The sequence below is a fragment of the Tricharina praecox genome (assembly GCF_024521635.1).
Source record: "Tricharina praecox strain CBS 144465 chromosome Unknown BZA05scaffold_8, whole genome shotgun sequence".
Lineage (NCBI taxonomy): Eukaryota > Fungi > Ascomycota > Pezizomycetes > Pezizales > Pyronemataceae > Tricharina > Tricharina praecox.
In genome coordinates this window covers 391,557-404,099 of record NW_026250410.1, presented here as the reverse complement: position 1 = coordinate 404,099, position 12,543 = coordinate 391,557, and the positions used below count along the sequence as shown (strand labels likewise).

At 56.4% G+C, this 12,543-nt stretch overlaps 4 protein-coding genes across 4 annotated transcripts; 1 reads left to right on the top strand and 3 right to left on the bottom strand.

The window, feature by feature from the left end:
- Positions 1-958: 958 nt before the first annotated feature.
- BZA05DRAFT_393553 (P-loop containing nucleoside triphosphate hydrolase protein) lies at positions 959-2,656 on the bottom strand. The gene is made up of 2 exons (XM_051483232.1): positions 2,487-2,656; positions 959-2,420 (listed from the first exon to the last, which is right to left on the bottom strand). Exons 1-2 carry the CDS (start codon positions 2,643-2,645, stop codon positions 1,104-1,106), a joined length of 1,476 nt encoding a protein of 491 aa, XP_051340722.1. The 5' UTR covers positions 2,646-2,656; the 3' UTR covers positions 959-1,103.
- A 641-nt stretch (positions 2,657-3,297) lies between these two features.
- BZA05DRAFT_424968 (uncharacterized protein) lies at positions 3,298-4,483 on the bottom strand (the record flags this gene model as incomplete). Its single annotated transcript, XM_051485938.1, has 4 exons — positions 3,298-3,582; positions 3,643-3,761; positions 3,826-4,256; positions 4,323-4,483. The coding sequence occupies 4 exons, from the start codon at positions 4,481-4,483 to the stop codon at positions 3,298-3,300; spliced, it is 996 nt and encodes a 331-aa protein (XP_051340721.1).
- Positions 4,484-8,561: 4,078 nt separating this feature from the next.
- On the bottom strand, positions 8,562-11,400 carry BZA05DRAFT_472849 (uncharacterized protein). The gene is made up of 2 exons (XM_051488031.1): positions 10,968-11,400; positions 8,562-10,902 (listed from the first exon to the last, which is right to left on the bottom strand). The coding sequence occupies exons 1-2, from the start codon at positions 11,169-11,171 to the stop codon at positions 8,920-8,922; spliced, it is 2,187 nt and encodes a 728-aa protein (XP_051340720.1). The 5' UTR covers positions 11,172-11,400; the 3' UTR covers positions 8,562-8,919.
- BZA05DRAFT_472848 (t-SNARE) lies at positions 11,401-12,524 on the top strand. Its single transcript, XM_051488030.1, has 3 exons — positions 11,401-11,588; positions 11,641-12,233; positions 12,286-12,524. Exons 1-3 carry the CDS (start codon positions 11,542-11,544, stop codon positions 12,360-12,362), a joined length of 717 nt encoding a protein of 238 aa, XP_051340719.1. The 5' UTR covers positions 11,401-11,541; the 3' UTR covers positions 12,363-12,524.
- Positions 12,525-12,543: the final 19 nt, after the last annotated feature.

Sequence of the window (12,543 nt, the reverse complement as noted above, 5' to 3'; positions counted from 1 at the left end):
AACTCTCCGAACCCGCGATCGCCGCACCTGTGGCCCTCATCGGACGAATGCGCGAGCACACGTGTTTTTGCGGGCAGCTATGCATAGCCCGGAGCCGAGGTTGCCAATTTAGCCCTGCCGCTAGTTAGTCAAGACTCAACAAGCGAACCCTCGCGCTTTCATAGTTCTGCATATGTAAGCAGAGCCATCATATGGCTGTGTATATAGCAACTTCGGCTTCGACCGACTTCGTCCTGAGACGGAAGTCAACTGTCAACTGTCAAACGGAAAAATGGCAGACTTTTCACATCCCACCTATGCCAGAATACCTGCCTACTCTATTCTGCATACTCTACATAGGCGGGCCTCGCGGCGCGGTTAAATGGGCATGAAGTTATGCAATCTATGCCGGTATGTACCGATACTACATATATTTACTCCACTCTATGCCTTGTCTTACAGCACAGTCTTGGACAGGTACTCTATGTAGAGTAGGTGAGTACCATGTGATGTAGATATGTGGTGAAGATATTCCACGCGAGCATACGCTTCACACCAGCCACACTGCAGCTTAGCGGCCTCCTCCTCGAGGCCGCCATCGTCCATCGTCAAACTTCAGCCATCACGTCAGCTCGCGGGTGATAGTCTTACAATCTTACAGTCTTACAGACACCCTCCCTCCCTCGGATGACAACTCTGCTTTGTCATTTCACTGGTGAAGAGTACCTTGGCAATTGACTGATCGGGGCCTGTCAATGAACACTGGCATGGTATGTAGGGCACATATCAGCTTTCTCGTCCAGCTGCTTCCCGTCCCCGCACGGTCCTCAAATTGAAGCTCCCCCCGCCCGGGAACTACAGTTGGAGCACGATCTCTGGGTACTGGCGAACACGCACGGTTCCGGGTGATGCACGTTCATTGATAGTTATGGTCTTTGCGTGGGTATAATCGCAGGACATCACTCGACAGGTACATAAGCAAACGGTGGATCGACTTCCCATGGACTAACTATCGCTCCCCGATTTTGTACTCCAGATGCTTCCCTTCTAACCTCTTACTTTACAGTGTATTTACATCCCAGCACCAGCTTTGGGAATACAGACATGCCATCATACAGCTCCATTTACGCCTTTCTAGCCAGCACCATATTCTCCGCGGCGCCCACTACGCCCTCAGGATCATTCTTAAAGAACAAAAACAGCCCCTGCAGTTCCGCGGTGCTAACACCGTGACGGCCAGGCTCGAACAGTTGTCCATCCGTCAGGATCTGGAGGAAGCGGACCCGCAGTTTCTCTGCCTGCGGGAACGCACCAGCGCCATAGAAGCGCTGCCACATGCCATCGACGACCTCCGGGGTAGCCCAACCGATCTCGACCTTGAGGTCGACACGTCCGGGGCGGAGGAGGGCCTCGTCCAGTCGCTCCTGGTGGTTAGTAGTCAAGAAGATAATCCTGTCCTCGCCGGAGGCGGCGCCATCGAGGGCATTGAGCAGGCCCGAGAACGTCACGTTCGCGCCGCTGTACCCGTCCTCGCCCACCTGCTTTCTGTTCGCGAAGGCGGCGTCGACGTCCTCCAGCAGCGCGACGGAGCGCTCGGGGAGGTTGCACAGGAGGTAGTTGAGCCTATCGTCGGTCAGGCCGCGCTCCGACAGGTTAATCAGGCAGATGTTGTAGTCGAGGTGACCGGCAACTGCCTTGACGAACGAGGTCTTCCCCGTGCCCGGCGGGCCGTAGAGGAGGTATCCGCGCCGGTACGGTATCCCGCGGTCTTGGTACCACGCCGGCGACGACAGGAAGTCCTCCAGGTCCTTGACCACGCCCTCCTTCACCCCCGGCGCGAGGATGACGCTCTCCAGCGGGCGCTTCCTCTGCGGGTTGCCAAACCGCTCCCAGCTGATCCCGCGCGACGTGTACACCGTCGTCTTCCCCTCCGCGCGGTGCAGCGCAAGCTGCTGCGACTCCCGCAGCAGCTCGTAAAGCACCCCGCGCCGCGAATTGAGCGTCGTGATCTCGACCGTCTCGAACGGCAGTCCGCTGGGATTGGACCGCCGCGGATCCCGCGTCCGCGCCACCTGCAGCAGCGTCGAGTTGTAATTGATGATATGCTTTCCCTGCCCAGGTACCAGAACAAAATCGGCAGCAGCCGCTCCCGAGCCCAGCTTCGTAGTCCGCGTCTCGACCGCCAGCTCCCGCGGCGCCGGCCGGAACCGCGACAGTAGCGCCGAGAGCGAGTAGCCGGGAATCACTCCCGTCCCGTAGGATCCTGCAGATGCCGAAGCCCGCTGGCTCTCTGCCAGAAAATGCAAGAACCACTCGTACGACGGATCGGTGGACGGGATCTCGACGGTGACGAGCAGCTGGCGGCGCGCGAGATGCAGCGCGCGCGTGCTGGTGCGCCGCACTAGCTGGAACGCCGCAGTCATCGCGCCTAGTGCTAGTCCCTACGTAGACGCGCCGTTTAGACGGGGGAGGTTTCGAGGACGGGTGGAGGGGCGGGCGCTCGTTACCCCGGCAAAGAGAGGGTTGTCTCCGAGACTCCCGAAGATGCTGGTGCTCGGCGGAGGCGAGGGTTGCGAGGCATTGCTGCCGTCTGGTGCTGACGACGGTACTGGTGGTGACGGGGGTTTGAGCCCAAGTATCGAGAGGCCCGAGGAATCGGCGGGCATGGCGGAGGGTTTGCGTGAGACACAATAAGTACTGCGGACGTCATGCTGCTTGAGGAATTCTTCTACCGGGTAACTACTCGTAGTCATGAGCGATCACTCCTCGGATTGTCCATGCGCGCTGAGATTCCTCTAGGGGATTTTGGCGCTGAAATTGAGAACTTTGATGGAGCCATTCTAGGTGACCATCACCCCACCTAACTATCGCCTGACTCGTCCAAAGACACCTCATTACCGCTCCGGACAGGTACCGAGTGATTCCCCATGATGATACCCACCCACCCATGCGAATTGATGCCCTACGACGTCCGAACTCCTTTTCGAACTCCTTAGCCAGCGATGTATCTGATATTGACCATTCCATTCACCGCGCGGTAATCCCCATAAAACGCTATTTGCGATTCAAGACGGAACAGAACAGTAAACACAATTGGTATCATCTACATGCCGACAAAACGCACACATAGCCTCCAGACCTAGATAAGAGTACACCATCATTACGCCCCCCTACGATGCCCCCTCATCCCATGCCCCAAGCCCTTAGCCCCCCTTCCCCTTCCCACAGCAGCAGCAGCACGCATCGCTCCCTCTCCCGCTTCATCAAACGCTATATACATAACACAAGCCACTTATGGCCCCGTCCCGTGGTGATCCATCAGTTCTCCTCGAAGTACTTAGTATTAATCGGCACCTCGGTGGACAATTTCTCGAGCGGCTTGCTTAGCCACGGGATCTTAACGCCGTCGATGGTGGTGCCATTTGATCCGATGGTGAGTGTGCCACCGCCGATGGCTGCACCGGCCATCTTCAAGATGTTTGCCTGGTCTGGGATCAGCACCGTGAAGCGGTACGTGTTGTTGCCCGGACGTAGGATCAGACTAGGGATCACACCCGTGCCGATCGACGCGCCGGTGAGCCCGATTTTGAGGTTGACGTCGCCCTAAGGGGGTTAGCGGGGAGGGAAGGGGGGGGGGAGGGGGGGAGGGATGGATGTATATACCATCTCGATCGTCACGACGCTCGGGTTCGGGATCATCACTTCACCCTCCACGTTGTAGGCGGTGTTGTTGGCGACAAGGGCGTACTTGGTGATGACCATTCCCTTGAGCTGGTTGAGAGCTGCATCGCACAAATCAGCCCGCCTGCCCGCTTATCGTATTTCGCAACCGGCAGTTGAACAAACCCTTCATCTCGACCACCTCGTTGTAATCGATATCGGTATGGATCTTTCCGAGCCACATAGTAGTGCGGCCCCTCATCGCCACGCGGAGCAGGTCGTTATCCATGAGGCGGAGGGCAAACTCGTCGAGCGCGCCCGCATCCGTGATCTCGACCGGCACACTGTCCTTGACCACCGGAACATCGTCGCCGCCGTGGATCTCGTCCATGGGCAGGATCAGGAACGGCTGGATCGGATCTTGGCCCTCAAGGAAGAGCTTGACGTCCATCTTCTCCAGGCGGGCGTGTGCGGCCGAGCCCGTGGCTCCGGTAATGGACCCATTGATCGACAGCTCGAAGGACTCGGCGGTCGGGTTCAGGATCTTCAAGGAGTGTAGCTCCAACTCGGTGTCGTTGATTTTTTTTTGGGCGATGGCAGGAATGGCGGCGAAGATACTGTGGCGGGAGGGTTAGTGATTACGGTGCGGAGGATGGAGGAGAGAGACGGGAGGGTTTGTTTACATGATGAGAACGATCACCAGCACGAATAGCAGGAAGCCCCCCAGCCATGCCCACCAGAACCGCTTGCAGTGTCGGCCGACCTTTTGTCGCTTCGTGATGGGGCCGTAGACAACACCGGCATCTTCGATTTTCGTATCGTCAGGCTTGCTGAATTTCGACATACTTGCTGTAGTTGCTGCTGCTGCTGTTGCGAGGTATTGGGAGATGGGAACGAAGCCGGAGTTATAGTTGAATGGGGCAGCAAGGCACCGAATCGTCCGAACCTGTGGGACAGAATAGGGAGGAAGGGTATATATGCGAATCCAGGTATGTACCTAAGTATGTAGGCGGCTTCCTTCCCTGGGGCTTTCAAATTCCGTGGGTAAATCAGGCACGAGGCTTTAGTTAAAGATGTGGATGCCCGCAGTTTTTTACTCTAGATCTCCAAATCAGTTGGTAGGGCAGTTCCGAGCGCCCGCCTAGGTACTACCTACTCCCCGCCCATCCTCCTCCTCATTGTCCTCCCCGTCCCAATACTCATCCCAATACCCGTCCCAATACTGGTCCCCCCACACACCTACTTCTTACCATGTAGGGAATTATTTCAATCCATCATTTGCAGCGGACTGAATGCTTCACACAGAGCAGAGCAAGCCCCTCCCCCCCGCCCCCGGGGCCGGCTCGCAGGGTGGCGACCTGCGACCTGCGTCAAGCTCAAACGCGGCTAACTACCTATGAGAGGTTGGAAAGGAAAGGCAAGCAAGCAAGCACAGGACAAAAATAATTAAACCCCCATAACTATGATAGGTACTCTACCGTAGTCTCTTGCAAGTTGCGGCGTCCTGGCAGGTAGACAGGTAGTAGCGTAGAGTAGAGTACCTAGCTAGAGCAACTACATACATTCCTAGGGTATGGTAGAAATGTAGAGTAGTTATTGGGTCGGATGTCCAATCATCACGCTGGGAACAGCTATTGCCGGGGTAGCTGGTTCGGACGTGGACGTGGATTCGGATCCGCCGGAATGCTTCCTGTATGTAGATACTGTACGTGGTTGGGCGCAGAGGGCGCAGAGGGAGATGCGTGCGTTCAACCTGGAGATTTGATGGCGGATGGCGAAACTTCGATCTGTCCAGTGTGCTCGCAGCATAGTACTACACAGCTAATTCGGCTTCACATGACAGAGTATAGAGGATCATACTCTAGAAGGGTAGTACTAGTAGAATACAGGTTGAAGAACAATTAACCATATGTATGGCTGGCAGGGAGAAGGGATGGAGACCGGGGGTTAATGGGGAGGGGGAGGGTGAGGGCGATGGGTGTGTGTGTTGAGTTACACGGATGAATCGAATACAGCGTACTCGGGAGTCTCCGAATTTCCTGCGCGCCCTTCCCTGAAGAAAAGGAAGGAAAAAAAGGGAGGAGGGAGGGATCAATGGGACAGGTCGAATTCCCGCTTGAACCTGCAGGTGCAACATGGAAATGTGGCGTGCATGGTGGGAGCGCTGGGGGGTTATCATTCCTACATACGATGTTCGATACGATACGTTACGATACGATGCTGACAGAACGGTAAGCCAACCCTCCGAGTTGTTGCGCTTGTACGCTTGTACGAATACTTCCGCTCCATCGTATATCCAGCTACATTGTTGGCATGTGGGCAGTTTCGGATTTCATTGGGGACCATTTGCTGCGCCAATCAGTTGCATTGCAGTCGAAAATGAAGGGAGGGAGCGCGGGAGGGAAGGAGGGAAAGAGCGACGGTTATCGAAAGACAGGCTCAGCAGTCTGTCTGGGCGAGCGATATACCGGTACCGGATGAACAACAAGAACCATCAACGCATGAATGGACCCAACCTCGTTGTCTTGCCTCGTCGGCGTTTTCCCACTCGCCACTAACCATACCTACTATATGACGCTCGGACACCGCTCTTGCCGAGGCGGGCGGACGGCCAAGCGACACGCGCGGACGGACGCACTCAACATCAGTTGTGCATCTCCACTCCACACACTCGCCTCAGGCTCCTTCCTTCCCTTTCCCCCAAGCGAAGGGCGGGGTACTCTCACTCTTTCGGCATCTACGCCCACTAGCAGCCTCCGCCAGAGGCCAGATACCTATTGCAGCGCGCAAAAGCTTGTGATGAAGACTCTCCACCTCGGCGTGCCCGGTCTAGCTGCCCCTTTCGGTGGCTAATGTGCGGGCTACCTACATACATATGGCATATGGCATAGATACCGGGATTAACGCACGCACGCATAGACGGATGTCGTATGTACCGTTGCGGAACAGGAGGAGGAGCATAATCAAGAAGAGGAAGAGAAGGAGAAGGAGGAGAGTCGGCCGTTAAAAGTCTTGTCCGTCACATGCTGTGCGGTGTGGTGACGCTGTAACCACGACTACTATATACGTACGGTGGCCGGAGAACAGCGCGGGTGAGTGCATGGGGGCGGGGGGGGGGGGGGGGGGGGGGCATGGATCTCCACTCTACTTACTCTACTTACATACCGGTATATCATAGAGTAGTAGTGCACGATTTGCAATTGTCTGGTCTCTAATTCACGATGCGATACGATCTTCACTCCATGTGATCACCACCCCGCACGGTTCGGTACACAGGTGCCAGTGCCGGGTGCGTGTGTGCGTGCGTGAGTGCGTCAATTGATGATCTTGTGGGGGGGGCCTAAAAAGAAGGGCCAACAATACTCGTCTCCGAAAGATTGGCGGTGTGGAGGGCGAGTCTGGGGTACGGTAGACCAAGTCTGACGAGAGTCTCTAGAAGATTGGCGGTGCGGAGAAACGGCCTGGGGTGAACCAAGTCTGGCGAGAGTGTTTCCCCGTGAGAGTAAGATGCTCATGATACCGCGGGACGATCGATCTCTCTCTACCTGCTGCTGCGCCGAGTGCTTATACTCTACTCTACTCTACCGAACTCTACCGTACATACTCTAGGTAGCATGTATGCACTCCAGCAAATGCTACAAACCTGGGCCCTGTACTCGCTTGAAGAATGTATGTGCCGACATTACGAAACGAAACGGTCCAGGCCGGGTCGGTGGTCGGTGGTCGGTGGTCGGTGGTTGGGGTGTGTGTGTTTGGGATACACAGGTCCTCGGGAGGCGGAGCAGAAGGCCGGTCCGATACCGATACCTATGCCCGACGTGATGGCAACAGGCCGACGGATCTGAAACGGTCGAAACGGCCGAAACATTCTCAACGGACTTTCACTTCCGGAATCACTGCTCGTCACTCTATGCTTGACCGCGGCGGCGACGACGACGGGGGAGTCAAAGAGAAACGGCGGATATTGCGAGGCTATTCATGAAGCATGATACAATACCTACATCCCAGATCGGTACCGGTATGCTTGCCTCGCTGACCACCACCATGTGCTTTTGTTTGGGTTTCCCCAGATCTTCGGCCTGTGTCAGTAGGTAAATGTACTTGACAGTCGTCTATCCATGCAATTACTCACTCTAGCTACTAACTACTGTAGTATGCATACTTCAGTTGGAGGGCATCACAGCCAGTGTGGAAATGCGAGATCATGAGATGTCGGCGATACCGAGGGAAAAAGCAATTGTTGTCTATAGTAGTGTCAATACTAGTACATACGTCGTTACTCCAGCCAGCCCTTCTCGATCACTGTGCTGTGCAGAGCGGCCCCAAACTCCAGAGTCCAATCCGAGTAGCATGCCACCAATCTCTCCCCGCCAGTCTGTCCGGAACGGCGGGACCCCGGACTACAGTTTAGGTCAACGGGATCCGGTACGAGTATAATTGGTGGGGTAGATGTTGGGGGTAGGTATTCCAAGCATGCCATCAGTCCGTTTGGCCCACAAACCCCGGCCATTGATTATCACGTTAGTTGGAACTTGGAACTTGGAATATCGCGCCGTTGTTTTGGGGCAGCGAGTGACAGGTAATGACAACCCGCCAGAGTGCTAACGTATCTAACGAAACTGGTTAGCGCTGGCAGGTCTGAGCGCAGCCCTATGAAAGTGCGTGCGAGTGAGTGAGGGCGCTCCGCCAAAACTACTATACGCGCCGGAACCGCTTATGGGCGGAGAGAGGCCCTATGATATGCTCTAAAGACCGTGGGGCGGATGGAATACCTACCGTATGCTGCCTGGGGCACAGCAGAAGGCTTTGATTCGGGACGGGGACGATACAGAGCGCATACATAGGCTTTTATATTCAGTCCCTGTCAGATGTTTTCGTTTTTCGGTCCCGTTCCTCCGTTTCTACCCGCGCAGTCCTATTTAGTCCGCAAGCAGCATGACTGGACTTTTGCCCTCGTACATTTCAAAGTTCAAGCGAACGAGATCGTATGAGTGAGTGTAAACTGACCATAACTGTTCCAACATCTCGCCCCAACAGTCAAGTATTTAGGTACATCAGGTAGGTACCCATCCTCAGTAACGTAACGTAAAAGTACAGACTCTCCCGATCCATCCATCCATGTAAATAAGGCCAGACAAGACAAGACAAGAGAAGAGAGAGAGCGCGAGAAAGCCGCATATAAGCCCAGCCCAACACCAGCAACAAAACCGGATCTAGTCAGTCAACACGCCGCAAAGTAAAGTAAAGTAAAATAAAGTAGAGTATCGTTACAATCCCCGGCTAATTCCCCTTAACCTGATGCGACCTCAACGGCGCGGTCAACCCCTGGGCGCCCCTAACAGTGACACAATGCGTGACACCATGCCAGAGGTACGTAACATCGAGGACCTTCTCCGCGCCGGGGGCGGGGTCATAGAATCCAATGATGCGTGACTTATCGACGCCCCTGGGCAGAACGAGTTGTCCGCCCTCAACCAGTGCCGCGAGCGCGATGGTGACGTCTGCTCGTGTCGCTTCGTCGCCGTATGTGGCGTTGACGATGACCAGCCCGCCGGTTTCCCGCTCGGCGTCCATCTTGCGTTTCACGGAGGGCGCCATGATTTCTGCGGCTTCTTCGGCGGCACGCTTGCGGCGGCGGGTTTTGTAATGCAGGGCTTTGCGGAGACGGGCGACTTCTTTGGCACGCAGCTTTCGCTCGCGGGGGCGCAGCCAGAAGAGCTCGGTCGCGACGTAGGCGGCGAAGGGAAGCGCCGTGGCGTAGATCATGAATTTGTTGTCCGGGATCGGCGCGAGGATGACGGGGAGGGAGAAGCGCTGGCCGAGGCGGGACCAGGAGAGACTGATTATCACGCCGCCTTTGCCCGAGGAACCGCCCATGGTTGCGGCGACGCCGCAGGTGGTGTTCTCGAAGAACCTGCGCGAGGCCTTAACAGTGTATTGGGCTGCGCCGGTGACGTGCAGGGTGGTCTCGAGGCCGAGACGGATCCCGACGGGAGAGCGCGGTTTGCCGGGGGTAATCGCAGAGGTTACGGGAGTGCCCACGAAGAAGGTACGACCCCAGGACAGCTTGGCTTGGATTCCGGCGGCAAGCAGACCAGCGGTTACGGATGCCGTGTAGGTTTCTGTTCGCTTTGAGCGGCTAGCGCGCGAGGAGGGCATCTTGGATGTGCCGCTTTCGGCGTTTTCGCTTGCCTCTTCCAGAGCGGAGGAGATGGGGTGGAAGGTGTACCCCAGCGACGCATACCCACTACGTACAGAGCCGAAGCGCGGTAGGCTGAAGAGCTCGCTGAAGTTGGCGAGCCACGTGGTTCCGCCAGTGTTGACGCCCACGAAGACACTGTGACGAACCGCCAGTCGTCTCGTGAAATTGGTTTCTACGATCGGAGCCTTCTCCCAGCGTGGGATTCCAATAAAGGTGGCCGATGTGGTGAGAGCATTCTGGCCGAACGCGCGGGAAACCTGAGCGGTAACCACAGGTGACGGAAGAACTCTCGCTGAGATAGCAAATTGATTGCCAGCAAGCAGGGAAGCTACGGATCGAGGGGCGTCGGGTGGGAGGTTGGGGAACATGTGCATCAGAGTCGCAGTAAACGATGTCGACGCAAACACGGACTGCGGTAGATGATTTGGGCTCGCTTTCCTTCCTTTCCGCGGCGGTGCCCCATCCAGCGCGCAATCGAACGTCAGCATCGGCTTCGGCCTGGGTGCTGTCTCATGTTTCGCTGGCCGAGGTCTCTCCACACCTTCCCACAACCCCTTGACCGAAGTTGGAAGCGGTGCCTCCAAGATTCTAGCAAACTCCTCCAACGGGATGTTGAAGGAATGTTTAACCACGTACCGCGTAATCGCACCAACCGGTGGCTGCAGTTCCTCAGCAGTATACCTCCCATCCTTCTGCTGATGCAGCATGACCTGCGAGAACCACAGGCCAGAGACATCAACCGTGGCCTCCACCTTCCCGTGAGAAGCCACCAGCTCCTCCAGCTGCTCAGCCTTCTGCTTCCGCATATTCTCCTCCAGCCAGAATTTGAACTGCTCGGGACTCATCGGCCTGACACCCAGCTGCCACGCCCGCTCCTTGAGCCCCTCGACACCGAACTGGTCGTATATTATACGCTTGTGGGGGTTCATCAGGGTCTCGTAGGCGATCAGGATGCGGTTGAAGTGCGTCGTGGCTCGGTCGCGCATATCCGGCGGTTGCTTGTCCGGGTGGAAACGGCGCGATAGCGAGTGATACGCGGTGCGGATCTGGTTCGGAGAAGCCTACGGACCGTTAGTTACCGACTGCAATCACCCCATTCCCTTTCCCGTGGGGTCCGGAATCTTACATCTCGCGGAACATTGAGGATGGAGTAGTAGTCATCGCTCTCGCCCTCGCCGTCGTCCACGTCGTCGTCCCGATCGTATTCTTCGGAATCGTAGTTGTCGTCGCTCGGTTGGCGCGCACTGCCGTTTCCGTGGTGCTGGTGGTCGCGATCGTCGTGCGGTGAGACACTTGCTCTTCCGCGGGGTGCGGGGACCGAATCCGCCATGCCTGTCTGTCTCTGTGTGTAGTTGCTCCGCTGCTAGAACAGGTGCTTCGAACGAAGCGGGGCGAGAGGTCGACCTGGACGAGGAAAGGTGTGTAAAGAATGATATGCTTCGATGTGTGTTTGGTCTGTTCCACCACCAAACATTCTCAAATGACGTTGTGCACGCCAAGAAAGATGGGACGATGTATCATAGGTTCAGGTGAGGCGGCTCTGCTGCTGCTCTAGTTCGCACCGCATCGAGCTCTCAGCAGCTCGTTTCACCTATTGGCCAATACGTAACCCTACAGATACCTGGCTCTCTCCCGGCACCACAACGACGGAACCGCACAGGAAGACGCAGAAAAAGGAAAGCGAGATACCCGCCGCGAAAATGATGTCCTCCACGACCGACACGGACCCGTACCACCAATTCCAGTCGTGCGTCCCCTGCTCCCGGCGGCGCGCAGTGACGGCAGCTAACGCGCTACAGCGAAGTCCAATCGCTCCTACAGCAGACCCGCACGTCATTCACGAACTTCCTACGGCTACGCTCTCTGCCGTCGTCGCCCAACCGGGCGGACCTCGCCTCGGCGCGCCAGGAGCTCAGCGACCACCTCGCGACGCTCTCTGACGACCTTGCGGACCTGACCGCGGCCGTCAAGGCCGTCGAAAAGGACCCGTACCAGTACGGGCTCGATGTGGCGGACGTTGCGGCGCGCCGGCGGTTCGTCGAGGAGGCGGCCGGCGAGGTCGAGGATATGAAGGAGGAGATGGCCGGGCCCGTTCATCCGCAGTATGGAGGCTTCGTCGGCGACGATGACGACGACGATGATCATTACGCCGCAGACCCGCTCAGCGCTTATGAACAGGAGCAGCAGGTGCAGATCATGCGCGAGCAGGACTTGCAGCTCGATGGCGTCTACAGGACCGTGGGGAATCTCAGGGAGCAGGCGCATGTCATGGGCCGCGAGCTGGAGGAACAGGCGGAGATGATTAGTGCCCTCGATACGGATGTGGACAGGGTTCAAGGAAAGCTGGGGAAGGGCCTGAAGGATCTGAATAAGTTTATACGGAAGAATGAAGGTGAGTTCTGTGTCTGCTCGTTGGGCTGGGTACGGATTCTAATGGATGACAGATACGGCAAGTAATTGGTGTATTGGCTTGCTGATACTTGTTCTGTGCATCCTACTGTTTCTTCTGATCATTGTATAGCAAGCGGTTTTCGGTTTTTTTTTTGGTTTTCGCGCTCTAGAGTTCGCGATGGAGTTTGGGTGTGCTTTTTACTTCTGGGCGTTGAGTACTCGTAGCCATATGTTGTAACCTGGGTGGCCCACAGCGGTCTACATTAATATTAAATGCCACATAAAAGCCGTTCACGTGTAAAGTATCAGGG

What these genes read in the sequence shown, in the direction of transcription:
- BZA05DRAFT_393553 (XM_051483232.1), bottom strand. Translation starts at nt 2,645, where the DNA reads ATGCCCGCCGATTCCTCGGGCCTCTCGATACTTGGGCTCAAACCCCCG. An exon ending in ACAACCCTCTCTTTGCCGGG is followed by an intron (nt 2,421 to 2,486) that starts GTAACGAGCGCC and finishes GCGTCTACGTAG; the next exon opens with GGACTAGCACTAGGCGCGAT.
- BZA05DRAFT_472849 (XM_051488031.1), bottom strand. Translation starts at nt 11,171, where the DNA reads ATGGCGGATTCGGTCCCCGCACCCCGCGGAAGAGCAAGTGTCTCACCG. An exon ending in TCCTCAATGTTCCGCGAGAT is followed by an intron (nt 10,903 to 10,967) that starts GTAAGATTCCGG and finishes AACGGTCCGTAG; the next exon opens with GCTTCTCCGAACCAGATCCG.
- BZA05DRAFT_472848 (XM_051488030.1), top strand. Translation starts at nt 11,542, where the DNA reads ATGATGTCCTCCACGACCGACACGGACCCGTACCACCAATTCCAGTC. An exon ending in CCGTACCACCAATTCCAGTC is followed by an intron (nt 11,589 to 11,640) that starts GTGCGTCCCCTG and finishes AACGCGCTACAG; the next exon opens with CGAAGTCCAATCGCTCCTAC. An exon ending in GTTTATACGGAAGAATGAAG is followed by an intron (nt 12,234 to 12,285) that starts GTGAGTTCTGTG and finishes AATGGATGACAG; the next exon opens with ATACGGCAAGTAATTGGTGT.